The sequence below is a fragment of the Mastigoproctus giganteus genome, chromosome 6 (assembly GCF_048544385.1).
Source record: "Mastigoproctus giganteus isolate SK-2022 chromosome 6, ASM4854438v1, whole genome shotgun sequence".
NCBI classification, from domain to species: Eukaryota; Metazoa; Arthropoda; class Arachnida; order Uropygi; family Thelyphonidae; genus Mastigoproctus; species Mastigoproctus giganteus.
The window spans coordinates 150,349,597-150,368,501 of record NC_143580.1 but is presented as its reverse complement, the minus strand read 5'-3'; the positions used below and the strand labels follow the sequence as shown (position 1 = coordinate 150,368,501).

At 35.6% G+C, this 18,905-nt stretch overlaps 1 protein-coding gene across 2 annotated transcripts in view; it reads right to left on the bottom strand.

Annotated features, from left to right (window-relative positions):
• Positions 1-7,399: 7,399 nt before the first annotated feature.
• Marf (Mitochondrial assembly regulatory factor) overlaps positions 7,400-18,905 on the bottom strand; it is a 495,171-nt gene continuing 483,665 nt past the window's right edge. For both annotated transcript variants that reach the window (XM_090376530.1, XM_090376532.1), the window contains exons 16-17: positions 8,523-8,657; positions 7,400-7,512 (exon numbers count right to left, since the gene is read on the bottom strand). In XM_090376530.1, the coding sequence (XP_090232656.1) occupies positions 7,443-7,512; positions 8,523-8,657 (205 nt within the window). In that variant the 3' untranslated portion in view covers positions 7,400-7,442. The remainder of the gene's footprint in view (positions 7,513-8,522; positions 8,658-18,905) is intronic.

The window sequence follows — 18,905 nt, the reverse complement described above, 5'->3', positions numbered from 1 at the left end:
CTTCTTCTGCATCACAATGCATGCCCCCACACCAGTCTACGCATGATGGAGGGCCATTGCAAACTAGGGTGCACCGTTTTTCCTCATCTCTCATAGTCCAGATCTTGCACCTTCCAACTATCACCTCTTTGACCTGCTGAAGGATGCACTCCATGGAACCCATTTTGTGGGCGATAACCAACTCAAGCACAGTGTCCACAAAGCCTTCTGGAGCAAGAGTAAGGACTTTTACAGGATTGGAATACAGCATCTGACTCAGAGATGGCTGAAGTGCATAGAAAATGGTGACTTTGGGGAAAAATAACAGTGTGTTAACAGGGTGATTGAGGATTAATTGATATGAAAGGCATACGTGTAGGATTTAAATTTTCTGAGGAAAAAAACAGGAGGCATTACTTTCGTACCACTCCTCATACCTGAATGTTGGCATGTGACTTCAGAGAAAAATTGTATTATATTTTTATATTTAATATTTCAACCAACAACTCTCATTGCCTATTTAGTCATAATTAGTGAAGATCTGATTTTGTTCCTGTTCGTTCAGATGCTGAAATTAATAATTTAGGCAAGTCAAGATTATTTGAACTTCCTATGGAAGTGAAGTTTTAATCAAATTACTGATATCTTAGAACAGATACAAACAATTGTCAACAACAATGATGTCATGTTTCTTTTGTTTTAAAGGCTTTATAGTTTACTGAATTCAATTGCAGGCAAATGTAGTGAGAGAGCATCGGTGCTTAAATTGATATGGTGCGACGTAAAAAGAATCCATACAGATATTCTGCTTTAGCATAAATACATCCACTTTTGGTGTTTTTGATATCTCCATATACTTAAAAATTTCTATAGCATTTTGCATTCCTGATTTTTTCTCATCTAAGTACCATTTGTAGGCTCTTCTCTAAAAATAATTCCAGGTGACCAGCAGGCAAATAGCTTTCTGATTTATGCTAAACAGAAATTAGCCTTCTTAACTTCTTCAGAATGCAAAATTACTTTAATGATCAATGAAACTCAATTATAACCTTATATTGATCATAAAGGCAGAAGCATATTGGGAAATCCTTATGACACTGCTATAGGTACTTATATACGTATGATTCCAAGTGGATTTTTTGATTGTCAAATTAAAGATGTCATATTTATTTTATCTTTGGGGGAAAAACAATTTTAATTTTTCTTTAAATGTATAAAAAGCATGGGCCCACTCCTGTGGATTGTGACTGATACCTATTTTTTCATAAAGACCAATGAAATTCTGTAACAGTGTAAAAATCTGATAAATGATACCTTTTTATGTATGGGGAAGTCTTGCAGCTAGGATTAAGCTGCAAGACTTCCACTTTTCAAACCATATGCCAGAAGCTCCTACTAGATTTTGTTAGACCAATATTATCCAATTCTTGCTGATTAGGGAAAACGTGATGTTTTACTTAAACAAGCTTCTGGGGTGTAATCCAAATTGTGTTGTTCACCAGATCAATCATCCAATTCTTAAGACTCTTCTCTGGAAGGTGGATTGCAAATTTGCAAGTCTTCATTGTGTGGCACTGGGGCAATAGAGGATGGTATGTTGGGAAATTCACTACAGCTTTTTGATTCATAGTCTTTTTTAACTTTGATGTATCCAACATACAAAATAAGTGTCATGATAGTTTGTGGGCTCTCCTCCATATTCAACATATAGAAAAAGGTATACACTTACTCATGCTATGAATACACCCCCCCCCCACTAATGTTGACACAGCTACCACAGCAGAAATGAGATGGCCATAACTGTCATTGTCACCCACAGGCATTTCAAAATAGGCTCTGCATGATTGCAAAACTTAGTGCCACCAATAATGTTATGCTTTACCTGTTTCAGGCTTATATACTATCCACAAGCATAGCAGAATGAGTCAGAAGATAATTTACACTTTATTTGGTAGCAACTGCAAAAAAAAAACTTATTATAATATGAATTCTGCAGGATCTTATATTATGTTATTGATACACACTAATGTAATATAGATTTTCTGGAGTTGGTATCAACTGATCACCTGCTAATGAGATTACCGTGAACAGGTAATCTTCTCTGGGAGCTGCTATGTTGATTTTTTTTTTTATTACTTAAAACTTACTGATTTTTGTTTAAAACGAAAGTGCACTCATTACTTGGTTTTCACAAATGCTTAGAAAGCAAAAGTTGTAGTCTACTGCCATTGTTATAGTACCAATATAAATATGGTTTAGTAGTAGTCTTCTATATAATTCTGTAGGCATATAGTAACATCAGAAATCCATAATTGTTTTTTTTTAAACCATACACTATAATTATATCATAATAAAAATGTGATCTCATAACATAATTGTATAACATAGTACATAACAGAGCAAAGAACTTAAAATAATATAGTAAATGAAATTTCTAAGAAATCTGTTATACATGTTATACTACATTATGTTATACTTGTGACTCAAGTTTCATATGGTATTCATAAATTTAGATTACAATCATGCCTCAGACTAAGAGCAGCAAAGCAAAATGCTCAAAGCAGCAGAATGCTTTGACTTGAGAGAGAGAGAACTGCTGATGGCAGTTCTTTTAAGAATCAAGGATTTGTGATGTGTTCTGCTTGTTGTCTATTTGAAAAACTACCTTTAGCCAGACATGACACAGCCAAAATGGATAACTTTGTGTTTGTTGTAAAGAACATGAGGAGGTTAAGCATGAATTCAGCACTGTGATGAGCTTACATGAGGGCTTGAGGGACAGGGCTGATACCCTCAAAGCAATTAAAGGGAGGGACCCATCAAGCAGTCAGCTCAATGCTAGAGCCCATGCTCTAGCAGCAGATAACGCAACATCTCAAATGGTTGAGATCTTTGGTCCCATGTTAGTCGTGCTCTTGGCAGAGAAATGGGAAATATATTGTGTAAAAAGGATAGGTGGAATATGACCAGGGTATGTGTGCCAGGAACTAACGTTGATGACAAGGTAGACAGGTACCATCTTTTAAGTGCACAAAAAGTGATATTATTGTATACATTGATACTAATGAATATTAAGAGTAAGAGATCTGAGGATTTGTTTAAAAAGTACAGGGAAATACTGAAAAAAATTTAAGGAGTTGATTAAATTTGCTCTCATCTCATGGCACCTCCGTAGCCAGGTGGGCAGGAGCAGCAGTGCATAGCACATGATTCTTGATTAGACCGGGGTTCGAGCCTGTGACCACCAAATACGGAGGATGCGAAAAGGTCAAGGAATGACCACTGCATATCCCTGGAGCAATATGGCCTTAGTTGCTAATGCTCCTAAAAAAAAAAAAAAAAAAACCAAAATCTCATCTCATAGTCCTTCCTCTCGTGTAGACACGATAGGAGTGTGATGAGAGCATTATCAATCAATTCAGCCCTTGTGAAACTGCAACTCTCACATAGTAGAATTGTTCCTAGGTTGTGCTAGGTTGTGAATGTTTTTACAGGGATGCAATATATTTAAATAGAAGGGGTACAAAAATATTAACTGATGCTATCGGGGGTATTAGGTGGGTTCGAAAACTGATAGCCTGGGCAGACTGATAGATTAACAGCAGCCACAGGCAGAGGTATAAGTGATTCTTGAATTGCTTCTATTAGAACATGCAGCAGCCTGGAAAGCAAGGTGTGAGGGAATCATTATGCAACAAGCAAATATGTGGGTTGTGTTAAGGTTAATAAAAAAGCAAAAACAGGTGCATCTATACTTGCTTGTACACTAGTGCTAGGAGTATAGCAAATGAATTTGACGAATTTAACGTATTCGTTTAAGTCAACAAATGCAGATATAAAGTTGGAAACATGGCAACACTTGTTGGATTCAGCATGCAAAATACATATAAGAAACAGTTAAAATTAAATAAACAGTTTTACTATAATATTATATAAAAGATTTCATATCTTGATGATTAAGATTTATCTATTTATTTGACGAAATGCAATAATACATACACAGGTGTTAATTTGCATTTTTGTACATTTAAAATGATTCTGCAGCTTGAAAGTGACTAACAGTTTCACATTTATGACTTTTTTTTTTTTTTTTTGAAATTTTCATTAAAAATTAAAGAGCATTTAAAAAGTATATGAATTCTTATACTTCAAGCAGAATTCAGCTAAACCAAAATCTTTTTTTCATAAATAAAACAAAAATTGCAGTCCAGCACCACCATACTTGTTATGATTGAAGTTGCCCCCACTGTTGGTTTAAAAGAAGACACTACTCATTTGGAAGTGTGATATTACATAAAATAAAATAATAAAAAAAAAAAAAAAAAAAAAGTGCTGCTGCAGTCCTCTTCTTAATGTGGTGGTGAGATCACTGTTCCCTGTTAACCCAAAAATCAAATAAAAACTTTCTTAATGCTGTGTAATACTTTAACGAATTATTCTAATTTAACCACATGCAACTTCCCTAACCTAACATTATTAGGTTAGAGAAATTTGGGTGCAAAGAGCTTACAATTAAGATATGAATGCATAATGTAGCATGATTTTGATTGTTACAGGAAAACAAACACGAACATGCTGCTTCGGGAAGCAAATAATTCTGGTCGATAAGTTATGTATATCAAAATGACTGGCTTCATTCATAAAATGAACAGCTGGAAAGAATATCCAGTACTTGTAAAAAACTTTGAAAAAATAATAATAGTCACTTTCTGGTCCATTTGTAATTTTAAGTACCTTTGAGGAACACTGTGGGATATTAAACTGATGATGTATAATCCATGTGTAGCTCTGAAGCATTTTTTGGAATGGCTCAAGTATTCTAACTTTTACACATTCATAGTTTTAAACTAATTTGAAAGTAATGGCAATGTTGTTTTTGGTTTTTAGGGACATTAGCAACTAAGGCCATATTTATCCGGGGATAGCGGTGGTCATTTCCTGACCTTTCCGCATTCTCCGTATTTGGTGGGCATGGGCTCGAACCCCGGTCTAATCAAGAAGCGTGTGCTATGCACTGCTGCTCCTTCCCACCTGGCTACGGAGGCGCCACTAATTTGAAAGTAATGGCAAACTGTAATTTTGAGGGATATTAAACTGTCAATGTATATAATCCATGTGTAGCCCTGAAGCATTTTTTGGAATGGCTGAAGCATTCTAACTTTTACACATTCATAGTTTTAAACTAATTTGAAAGTAATGGCAAACAATACTTAAAAAAGATACCTAAACTTTATAAAATTTCAGTAAAAGTCATAAATTATACGAATTCCTCTCTCTCTCTCGTAATATACGTCTATTAAAAAAATAATGCCTGGATAATATAAGAGAATTTCTATGCTTGCTACGCCAGTCATAGACCTGAAATGATAAGTTGATGTAAATTCTGTATGGCTTCATTATTGAGCCGGCAGTACAGAGTACTGGCAGCTCATTAATGATTTTTTTGATTTTTTGATTTGGTAGTTGTTGGTGCATCGGCTTCTGTGGCCATATTGCACCTCCCAAGGTTTTTGCAGTACTTTGATCCAAGCCCGAGGCGGGAATCGAACCCGCGACCTTTGGGTTGCCAGGCAGGTACTTTACCCACTCGGCTAGCCTGGTCGGCGCCCAATAATGAAGGGAATAATTTCAGCAACTGGGTATGATCCACGAGTGCACTAGTTTCAGCTTGAAAATAAGTGAACTAATAAAGAGTGGCACCATTCTAATTCTCAAAAGCCAAAGCATTTGCAGGAAAGTTGATGTTAAACATTTTAGTACAAAAAATGGGGTTATTTTGATTTTGATTCCTGCAATCCAGGCCAAAAGCATCATTGATTGATTTCAAGAAAAGGGTTTTAATTTTGCAATGGGCAACAGAGGGAACAACAATGTAAAGTAATGGTGACCCTTACCATATGTTCAAATGTAGCTTTTCATTTGAACCATCCCTGTACTTGGGATATATCTTTCAGTAATCAATACCTACGTTACTGTGTTCACATAGGACAGCTCTCCCATATGCATGAGCACTTCTGAGTTTGACACATCTGTTAATTGTTGTTGTTATTTTGGTTTTTAGGAACATTAGCAACTAAGGCCATGTTGCTCCGGGGATATGCGGTGGTCATTCCCTGACCTTTCCACATCCTCCGTATTTGGTGGTCATGGGCTCGAACTGCGGTCTAATCAAGAAGCATGGGCTACGACTGCTGCTCCTGCCCACCTGGCTACGGAGGCGTCAACACATCTGTTATAAAGGCTAGGTTGACAGAAATAAAATTCATTTAATTTCAGCAACTGTATCCATAATTGAAATATGTCAAAATTTTCTAGTGTTAATTTTTTTTTTTTTTTTTTTTTTTTTTAGAAAATAGTGTTACCTATTGCTATTATGAAAATGATATTTTAGTTATGGTACGGTATAGTATTATATTGCTGACCAGAAAAAAAATAAATCAGTCAACTACTGAGTGCCTTGCACTCAGGATGAAAGGTCCGTAGTCACATATGGTCATTAGTGTAGTATCTCAAATAGAGAGCTTTATGGTAACTGAAAAAAGTTTCAAGTAAAAAAGTTTCAGTTTCAAGTTTCAAGGCTTGGCCTAAAACTGAGGAGCTAACGAAAACGTTTGTCTACTTGAGCCTTTCCAGTTGTTGTGAATGACAACGGTGGGGGTAGTGACTCTGAGATCTTCCTGGAAAAGTGATTAAAGTCTTGGGGGAGAAGCGACTGGCAAGTGAGGGCCGTGCAAGACTGTGCAGGGACCTCCCCATTGCCGCTGCCACCTCAACACTGGCTCTCTGAGTACCTCCTTGCTGGGAAAACTCCAGCTTTAAAAATTGTTAAAAAATACTTCTCGTCACAAAATTTATAAATGACATTTATAGAATTATTAGGTAACTATTTAGCAACCTTTTTGTCACCAAAAGGAGAGTTACTTAGTATAAAGAAGCGCACTATCAAAGTGCAATAAAAAGTTGGTTTTTAATTTTAACACAAAAAGTAAATGATAGATTTCAATCAGAATAGTTTCCCCTGATAAGCATCGAATAACGCATAGCTAATGTGATTTTTAAATTTTTAGCACTACAAAAAAAACTAGGGAAGTTGTGTTTTGCTGCCAATGTGATGTGGGGGAGAAGTAATTCATTTAACTCATTCATTTAACTCATGTGAAGTTCAGTGCAACAAGTTTGACAAAAAACACTTGCAGTCCAAAGAAAATATCTAAACACACACAGCTCTGTTTTTCAAATCTATAATAATCTACTCTAACACACAATTAGCTCCATCATGTATTTATTAATAAATAAATCTATGAAACATTTTAAAATATTCACAAATGCATTAATCATTAAAAAAAAAAATGAAGACAACGAAATGTCTACATAAGATTACGTTTTCTAAATCATATCCAGCATGCATGTACACACAGGGAGAAAAAACAATTAAGTTTTTTTTTTTTTTTCATTCTTTGCAGTTATTCATCATATTGGAGGTATTGCTGGATGAAGGTCTCCAATTCACTGTTTAAATAACCTGCTTTGTTTCTAGAAAGAAATAAAAAATATATAAAACAATTACTTTATAGAAACCATTTTTAAAACTATTTTAAAGAAATACAGACTGTAAAATTATGAATTACAAAAAGTTAATACAGAACTGTAGAAAGATATTTGATCTAAATAATGTAATTATTTTTTTAAAACTGAACCTACAAGGTTAAAAAGGCCTATAATGCTAGCATCAACATCCACACTCTGTTATGACCATTTTGGCTACCTTTATTGCTAATTATATGAAATTATAACCATAATATTTAGTTTAATAAGAACTATTTACAAATAACAATTAAGAAATAAACAGGCACTATGTACAAGGAAATACACTAGTACCAACCCCAATAATAACAAAAATGGGCTACTATAGCTTTTCATATCCAAGGCAGTCTAAAGTAGTTTACAAAGAGTAATATTAATCAACAATGCAATTCACTAACAGCCTCCACTGTAGCTCATTTCACAAATGGAAAATCAAGAAATATAATTTGTAAACTTCCTATACTTTATTGCTTTAATCCTTAAAAAAACATGCATGTAAGCAGAATATATCATTTTTATCTTAAGGAACAGCAAGTGTTACTAATGAGAATGTAGTGCTTGCTGTTCACTTGACTGGCAGCTGGCATAACTTAAAATTTTCATAGCTAGCAAAGACTAGGCAATTTGAGAATAATAAACCTTTCCCGGAATGCATTCTGTTTTCTCACTGGTAATGGGGTATTCTAAGTCTGTAGAGATAACTACCTCAATAACTCAGCCTACATAACTCTCTCTCTCACATATAGAAATTTTTGAAAGTTAACACTAAATTCTGTATTAAATATATCTTGACTTAAAATTTTAAAGTTGGCAGATTTGATAGTTTATCAAAATGTTATGGTCTAGGAATGCACTATAAAGATGTTTAACTGCACAGTTTAATATCTAACTTGATATCCTGGAAATTTAATTCTTAAAAATTAAAGATTGTAGAAATGTAAACAGCAACAATACTGTACCTTAATATTCTGGCTGTCACACTTGATGCATCTAACTTCTCAATATCCTGATCTAAATATTTCAGTTCTGCCTGCATATCTAACACTACTTCATCAACGTGACGGCATAAACGAGCAAATGTGCTAGATAGCTCCCTGTATATAAAGAGAATACAAGATCATTTAATACTGAGAAGCAACATTAAATGTTTAACAACTGCAGTTACATCAATACTAATAAATGATACTCAGAAAATACAAGAAACTGTGAGATAAGGTTGCATGAAAAATAAAATTAAAAATGTACAGTACTACATTAATTATATTTGCAATGTGGAGGGAATTTGGAAGGTCAGAAGTAAGAATGTCTAAATGGATGAGAAGAGCAGCAATAATAATAGGCTTTTTCAGGTATCCATACACATTATCTTGAACATATATCTCAAAAGTTTCAATTTTAATATTCTAAAAGGTTTGAATGAATGAACACAACTTTGTGTGACTCTGGAGAGAAATTTACTGAATGGTCGGTATGTACTGCTCCTTAAAGTATAAGGCTAAATAGCAGCATCAAGTTAAATAATGTATAAAGCACTGTAAAAAGATGCAGGAAAATACATGGACATAACTGAATAAGAATATTAGTGAAATAAACAATACCAAAATGTTTAAAAAGAAAAGCCAACCCCTTTGAAGGGAATGACACATACAAGAACTCCCGACTTACGCAAATTCGACTTTACCTAAGTTTTTGCCGGCCGGTGCAAACTGAAAAAAATATGGAAACATAATTTGCATCTGAAGGGATAAATGGAGATATGGTTAAAATATCGTAATGTGAACCCAATAACATTTTTTTTTTTTTTTTTTTTTTTGCAATTCGTTCCTTGGAAGTTGAAAATTTTGCTATATTATTAAGCTATTTATCTCTCTAAAAGGTCATATTTATAATGGAAATTGCACTACCCTTTCATCATTATCATAAGTTCCCGTTATAAGAATCAATTTTGAATGCCTTTGTGATATTTTTCTAAAGCACATTTCTGGAGGTCAATGACCAAAATCAATAAAAACAATTTGCACTTTTCAGTTTAGTGGGCTTTTCTGTTAGGGCAATCTATTATAAACTCGATCTTATTGCATTTGTGATAATCCTGATAACTGGAATTCTGTGGGTTTTTACGTTATGGTATTATGGTGAAATGTGTTCCCTTCACTGAAATCTTCAATCATATAAAAAACAAATTTTCAGAAACTTCTCTTCATTCCTATTTACGTATTACAATGATGAAGGGAAAGGGACCAACGGAAAGTGCAAGTGGTGGTAGTGCCAGGAAATGAAACAAAATTGATTTAGAAATGAAGATGAAAATGATTAAGTAGAAAGTAGGACAAAGTTTATCATCTATTACAAGGGAATTAGGCCATGCTGCTTCAACATTGAATACTATTTTAAAGGACAGTGCATGTATAAAAGAACATGTCAAAGGATCAATGTGTTTAAGATCAACAGTAATCACAAAATAGTGTTCAGGTGCTAAGTCAAAGATGGAACAGCTGTTAACAATATGGATGAAAAATCAGATTCAGAAGCGAGTGCCCCTGAGCCTAATGACCATTCAAGCAAAAACAACAAGTATTTATAAAGTTATTAAGGATAAGTATGGCAAACCCCAAGCCAAGTTCATGGCAACGGGTGGTTTAATAGGTTCAAGCATCATGCTGGTTTCCAAAACATTAAAGTATGAAGTGAAGTCTCCAATGCCGATTCTGCAGCTATTCAACACAGCAAATTTTTAACATCGACAAGACTGCACTGTATCGGTAAAAAAGGCCGGATCGAAAATACATTGCCAAAGAGGAAAAGATAATGCCAGGTTTCAAGGCTTCAAAAGATAGTTATTATTATTATTATTATTTTGGTAGTTGGCGCATCGGCTTCTGTGGCCATAATGCACCTCCCAAGGTTTTTGTAGTACTTTGATCCAAGCCTGAGGCGGGATTCGAACCCGCGACCTTTGGGTGGTCAGGCAGGCAATTTACCCACCTGGCTAGCCCGGTCGGCTCAAAAGATAGGGCCATGCTCTTGCTTGGGGCCAATGCAGTGGGAGATTACAGATTAATACCACTGCCTGTGTACCATTCTGGAAATACTTGTGCATTTAAGGGCATCAATAAAGCCACCCTACTAGTGCATTTCCATTTGAACCAGAGTCCATGGATAACAACATCTCTCTTTGATTGGTTTAAATTGGATTGGTTTAAATGCTGCTTCATTCCTGAGGTTAAAAAATATTGTAAAGACAACAACATTCCTTTCAAGATTTTGCTTCTATTAGATAATGCTCCTAGACATCCTTCACAGCTAGATGATTTCAATTAGAACATGAGATTCATATTTCTACCGCCAAACACAACTTCAGTCATCCAACCTATGGATCAGGGTGTTAAAATTTAAAAGCATACTATTTACGAACATTTGCTCAGGCATTGTCTGCAGTAGATGATGAGAAAAATTTTATGTTAAGAGACTTTTGGAAATCTTACAATATTTACCATAACATCTTAAACATTAATAAGGCCTGGGCAGAAATTACTAAAAGTTGTTTAAATGGCATATGGAAGAAAATATGTCCATGGCATTTAAAAGGCTTCGAAAGGTTTCAAAAAGACGAATCATATGAAGAGGTTACAGATAAGATTGTAAAGGTTGCAGAGCTAATAGAGAAAGAAGAAAAGGAACTATCTAATGAAGAATTTATTGACTTGCAGGCAACAATAACGAAAGAAGAAAATGCTGACGAAGCTCAAGATGAACCAAATGAGGAATCAAGATGTTTCAGAAGATGGATCCTGACAGTGAACGATTCTGAAAAGTTAACAGAGGGGTGAATGATATACTTGCTTGTTACAAAGAAATCTATGATGAAAAGAAAAAACCACTGTCCAGTCATCCATTAATATGTTCTTTTGTAAGGTTGAGCGGCCAACCCCTTCTAAATCTCCCCAGCCCTCAACCTCCGTAGCGGGGTACTTATCGGCTGAAGACGTCAATTCTGGCAACGATACTCGAGAGGTAAAACTTACTGATGCAATTTTATAATTTTGAAATTTATTAAATTGCACATTTTTATAATTTTTCCTGCAGATGAGATAAAAAATTTAATAAATACAATAAATAATTCGATTCACATGTTCGTTGAACATTTCTTTTTTGATTCAATCAATTCAGTGAGCACAGCTGCGAGTGCTGCACAAGCATGGGGGAAATTCCGACAAGTAGAGTTCCGCAGAACGCAACCCTTACGTTAAGCAGGGAGTGGCCATACTTTGTAAAAACAAGAACGTTGTATAAACTGATTTTGTATTAATACAAAATTCTACTAAACATACAAACAATTACATATGCATTATTACATGTGAGTGCTGTCTAAAAAGTAAGGTAACATGATTTAGAGAGAAACTGCGTTTCTCTATAATAGAAGTTCCTAAAAAAATAGTGTATAATCACCTCGCTTCCAATTTGCCTTCCAATCTGACCTTGAATAGTGCAAATGAAATAAGCAGTCAGAAAATTCAAGTCTGAAAAGACTTTAGCATTCAAAGCCACATTCTGCATATTTTAACTAAAATAAATTAATATATTTTGTGAGGCTTTCCCATCTTCTACTAGACATCTAAACTCCCCTGCCTTCAATTAAGACATAAGTGTTATTAACTTCTGTTCAACTTTGTAGATGATAGGTGACTAAATAAATCAAAATGGGTGTCTCATTTGAAGCATAGCTTAATTGCAGTTATCTTTTATAGGTATAGTTGATGAATTTGAATTACTGATCAAATCATCAAATGCAGCCATATTGGAGACATCGTGACAGTCAGATATGAAGCACTCATAATTGGAATATGGTGAATACAGAAAAGACAGGAGGGGTTATGCTCCTAGTTAAGGAGCATATAAAATCTAAGGTATTCATCCAGTAGACATGGATGACCAGCGCAATACTGAGTCAGTTTAGTTCCAAACTGACATTGTCATTGGTTCCAAAACAAAAATGGGGTAGAAGTGTGTTTTGGAACCAATGACTGTGATGAATATAATGAACAACTGTTTAGACGTATAGAGTGAGAGAGAAAATCAGAATGTCTTATAATGGGGTAGGCAGGCTTTAACTTTCAAGGTACGACTGGACCTAGTGGGTTGGTTACACATACAGTGGCAAGACTTTTGTGGATTTATTGGATGACTGTTTTCTACATGAGCATGTTAGAGAGACAACAAAAGGGAGTAATACTCTTGATCTCATTATCAGCAGTGATTATTCACACATTAAGAATCTGCAGATAAAATAACCACTAGGTGGCAGTTATTTCAATGTATTGATGTGGGATTTACTTACAGATGTAACTACTATCAAGGGTAAAGGGATGGGGTTTTCCTTTCGTAAAGGCGACTACAATGGTCTCAGACAGTTTTTGAATTCTATACAGTGGAACCAATTGATGATATTACCATTAGCCAATTCTAAATGGGAAACCATTAGCCAATTGAAGGAATTTATTACAGACGCTATTCATACCAAATAAGAAATATTGTTCAGGGTTTAGGCCTATACAGATGTCAGATGAACTAGAGAGACTCGTGGCAGAAAAGACAAAATGCATTGGATGCATATAAATTATAAGGTGACCCAGAAGCTTATGGTAGATATAAACTAGTCTGTAATCAAGTCATAAAAGAGGCTAGACAAGCAAAAGATTTTATTCCACATACCAGTCAGTTGGTTAACTGAGTAATAGAAGAAATAAACAGATCTACAATTATCTTTGTGATTAGTGGTCGTGGAATAGAGTTTGTCTTCGTTTACTGCTCTGCACTCTACATTCTTGTCATGGTTTAGAAATGGTGGAATCTGGGAAGATGTTTTCAGAATTGCAATTAGTATTAGTAGTGGCAAATGATGCAAAAAAAAAAGCAAACTTATAAGCATCAGCCAAAATGACTTGTATCCCCCTCTATGGTAAGCATGGGCTTGGCACACCCAGGGTCCTGAGCTGGATATCATCATTCTTCTCGATTTCTTGGCGATTCCCTTTCACTTCTGACTCTTGTTTTCTCTCTCTCTCTCTCTCTCTCTCTCTCTCTCTCTCTCTCTCTCTCTCTCTCTCTCTCTCTCTCTCAGGGTAATTCAGAATTTTTTTTTTTTTTTTTTTTTGGCTGGTGCAGCATAAGCCTCAGGCTTCCTTGCACTATATGGCTAATAATAAAATAATAATTAATTTTTCTAGTTCCTCCAGGAATTTACTCAAACTATCCACTTCCACAACAACAATTGGAAGCTTGTTATAACAATCAACCATCTGCTGGCTGAATGCAAACTTTTGCCCATCTATCCTGCTACCATTTGAATTCATGCTCCTTAGCTTCAACAATTTCTTCTCTACTTTCCTCTAAGTTATCACAAAATCATTTAGCTCCCTATTAGAATTTGTTGAACTTCTGGCAGTATCCCCTTTCCTAAAGAATTCCTCATATGTGAATGCAGATGCACAATACCTATTCACTATAATTTCTAGTAACTAACAGACTGGTTTAAATTAACCTTTATTAAAATAAATAAAATAAAATACAAGCATTTAAATACATAAAAATAAAGTAATAAAACAGATGCATTTGGTAGTTAATGTACGGTGCACTGAATATATATATATACACACACTAGATAAAATAACAGAAGATGACTGGGCACGATCATAAAATCACAACTCTGGTGCTGGTAACTTAGTATTACACATGTACTGAATGCTAGTGTTCATTGCACTGTAGAATGCCAGACTCCATAATGGGGTGTATATAAACTCCCCTATTACGATTCATAGTTCAGCTACAGCTGACTATATGGAGTGATTCGAGCCACGAGTGCTGGCAGTAATCACCTGCACCCCCCCCTCCATGGTGAGTATGGGCTTGGCACATCCAGGGTCCTAAGCGTGCCCAGTGAACAGTCGACATTTTCTATGTCACATCAGGGATCAGGGTTATGTTGCTCGACCAAATAATCTCCACAAATAATCTTTGAATGCTCCACATCAGCAGAGCATTCAAAGTTAGCACTGTGGAGAGCCATCGCATGCTCTGAGACATGATCTTTTAACTTCCTGGCAGTCTCATCAGCATAACACATCCAGTCATGTAATACAGTAAATAGAACAACTGTAGAAAAGGAGGAATAGGCATTTTCACTATGGAAATGATGGAATGCAATTTCCTACCAGGAAATTGTAATGGTAAAATGTATATGGTAAGAATGTAAGATTCTAGCAAAACATTCATTATAATCTTCATATGATGGGTTGCCAGCTTCTGCAATTTTATGGACTCCTGAAGATCCATAAACCTGGTATTCCCTTGCATCCTACTGTTTCTTGTTGTAACACGTCAGCATATGAACTTACCAAATATATTTCCAGGTTGTTAGGCTCTAGCAATGTGCATTTTTTACATATAATTAAGGATTTTATCATTTCTGAGGGAGAGGTCATGGTTTCCATTGATGTGGTCTCCCTGTTCACTTCTGTCCCTGTGCAGCAGGCTATTGCTTGTGCGAGGTGACTTTTGGATGAGGATGCTACCTTGAAGGACAGGACCTCGATCTCTACTGATGACACTATACTGCCCTCAATTTGTGTTCGACTGGTAGCACGATCATGTTTAATGACTCTGTTTCGTCAGATCCAAGGCACAGCTATGGGTGTCCCCGTCAGTTCCATCACAGCTAGTATTGCTAAGGAGCAACTTGAGAGTTGTATATATTTTGCAGCTACCTGTTCCCATCACCCTCTGGTGTCGACATGTCGATGATGTCTTTGCTGTTGTCCCTCAGGGTTCAGAAATTGACTCCTTCAATATCTCAATTCTCTTTCACCCTTAATTCAATTTACTATTGAACTGGAAACAAACGATATCCTTCTTTTCTTAGATGTCTTAATCCAACGTGGGTACACACTTTAGAACCTTCATCTTCAGCAAACCTATGTGTGCAGACCAATTTACTAATTATGAGTATACACATCCTCCTGGACACCTACGTAGCATTGCTCATACTTTGTTTACCCACGCAGGGACACATTCCAGTTCCATTAGTGATAGGCAATTGGAGACAGCGGTTATCCCCTAGTGTTCTAGATAGATGTGAGTTATAAGCCATCAGTTTTATCACCCAATCAAATCCTCCCCACGATAATGACTATCTCTATTGCTTATCTCTCCTATTATCTGGGCACATCAGAAAGCCTTGCTAGAATCATAAGCTGTAACTATATAAAGTGTGTGAAATTCCATCATTTCCAGAGTGAAAATACCTATTCCTCCTTTTCTGCAGAGCGGTTCCATTTACATAACACATCCCACAATCCAGACATGGATTGTGGGATGTGTTATGTTGGTGAGACTGCTAGGAGGTTTAAATATTGTGTCTCAGAACATGAGGTGGCTCTCCGCACCACTAACTTTGAATGCTCTGCTGTTGCTGACCATTACTGCGTCGAACATCATAACCTTGATCCCTAACACGATATTGAAACCATCAACTATTCATGCGATTACTGATCGGGCGCATAGATTTTGGGACCGCAAGTGGCTCGAGAGCCTACGAATTAGTTCTATTGGGAATAATATAAATAGAGACAGGGGAACACGCATTCATCCCCTCTTTGAGGCGGTAATCCTTGGAGGGGATGAACGTTTTCGCCTGGAATGCCCCCGAGCCGCTTCCGGTTCCAACATGTACGGGAACAGTACACATTTTAGTGAGATGCACCGTGAACCTGCTGGTATATAATGAGGCACCGCAGAATAGAAGTGCACTGTTGAGAAAGAAGGCAGAAGCCTTTGAAAACTTCAGTTATTTTAGCGCTTTTAATCTAGTATATTTTATTGCATTTTAATTCAGTATTTTATTATCAGTAACATTTTATTTGTATAATCACATTTATTTTGTTTGATCTACTGTAAATTTATTGTAAATTTAAATATAAAGCTTTTTAAGATTTTGGTTTTCGTTTTTACGCGATTACTGCCAGCACTCGTGGTTTGAAGCACTCCACATTGTCAGCTGAAGCCGACTATGAATCGTAATATGGGAGTTCATATACATCCCATTCTGGAGTTTGCCATTCTACAGTGCGATGAGCGCTGGTTTGTTATGCATGCATAATACTGCATTACTGGCACCAGAGTTGTGATTTTACAATCATGCCCAGTCATCTTCTGCTATTTTATCCAGTGTGTGTATATATATATATATATATATATATATATATATTTACACTCAGTGCACCCATGCACTAACTAGCAGATGAAGGGATACCTCACACCAAAAGCTTCTATTTTATGTATTTTTGTGTTTTATTTACATATATTTTATATCTGTTTTAGTGTTTTATTTACATATATTTTATATCTGTTTTAGTGTTTTATTTACATATATTTTATATTGTATTTTCTTTTATTTACATATATTTTATATTGTATTTTCTTTTATTTATTTTAATAAAGTATAATTTAAACTAATCTATCAGTTGTTACTATAAATTATAGTGATATACAGCCAGACGTTCAAGGCCTATTTTCTAATACGTATCCTCAAAAAGGCCTCTGAGGTTGGGAGAATAGTTCATATCACAAATTTAAATAAATACACCAACCGTTTTGATTAAAATAGTTTAATACTGTAAAAATATAAAAATATAAATATAATAAAATGTACCAAGCGATACAGTGGATACTGTAAAACAATATTTACAAAACTGATTTACTATAAAATAAAATAATTTATTACGAAAATGTTAAAATACAATAAAATACGAAAATTAAAAGAGATAAAACAATGATTGTAGCTTTCGGGGGCATCCGCCTCCTTTCTCAACAACAATGCTACTTGGGCAACACATCCTTTAGTATCAGGTTCACGGCACCCGTGGTTGACCAGGCGCATGTTCAGTATTACTTTCACATGCGCCAGAACCGGTGGAAACGAGAAGCGCTCATCTTACATCTGAGCACTGCCTCAGATGTGCTAATTTATTCATTAGAAACATAACTCCCTCCCATCTATCCTTCCTGTACACATTATATTCATCACAATAAAATTCTGCATCTCAGATGGGCACATTACTTAACCAATACTTCATCAAATTTATTTACTTTATTCCTATGACATATATACATATAGACATGTATATGTATGTTTTTGCTCTTAGTTAACCTAATATAGTCCATATATTTCCTTTTTCTATAGAGATCACTCCTGTCCTCACCAGCAGGCCTAGTAATCCCCTAATCCATGTTTTCTAGACTGCTGCAAGAATCAATTTTTCCTCTTCTTGTGGCTGCCATTCAACTATTAGTCTGTGTAGCCCCCCCCCCCCCCCAGTTAGCAGTTTTCTGACTAGGCTAACACTGTGTCAATAGCATCAGCAAATATTCTTGCACCCTTTCTTTTTAAGTGTATTCCATCCCTGTGAAAAGTCTCTCCTGTTAACAACACCGACTATGCTGATAAAAATTCTACCAAATGGGTCTTGAACAATCTCTGCAGAGACAAAGTGAGTCAAGTCTCACATCATGTACTCCCTCCTATCATGCCTACAGAATTGCAAAGATCAGAATTTACAATTGCAATTGAAAATTCTGAGATCACTTATTCTTCAGATCATTACTGTGTAGAATAATATCGACCCTTGTGCCCTTAAAAGATAACATCGACTTTTGCTGCTGGTTGACATAACCTGGTCCTGTTTCACCTAAGCTTTTTGCACAATATTTCCCTATTTCTCTGAAAATAGTTACCTCCTGTGTGAACAACACTTTTTCCATGGGAAGTATCTCTGTTTTGTCTGATATATGATTGTGAGCTTGATGTTGAGCTGGAGAGCTGAGTGTTTGATTAGTCCTGTGTCTTAATTTATTTGAGGGTAATAAGCCTATTCTTCAACTTTGAATATTTCCATACATTCTTTGCAACAAAAGCTGGTAAATGCATTCTCCTTGGGCTGTGTCACATACTGCTACACGTAACTTTGCAAAAAAGGACAAAGTATTGTTCTGATCAGAGCCATGATTTTCAGAAGTTCCCTTAGAGCCAAATCATTAGTACTAATTAGAGCTTTTTGCTTGGCTGCTCCAGTCTGAGGCATTACTTTGACTGAAATTTAAATTAAAAATATCACACCAAACTATGGTGTGTAAATAATTATTTATTTATTTATTTATTTCGTATGATGTGATCAATACACGAAGGAAACAGTTTTTTCTTGCTTCCTTCGTGTATCGTGGCCGGGATATCCAACCAACCGGTTGGTTCGGCACCATCGTGATATCCAGCCCAAAGCGGGAATCGAATC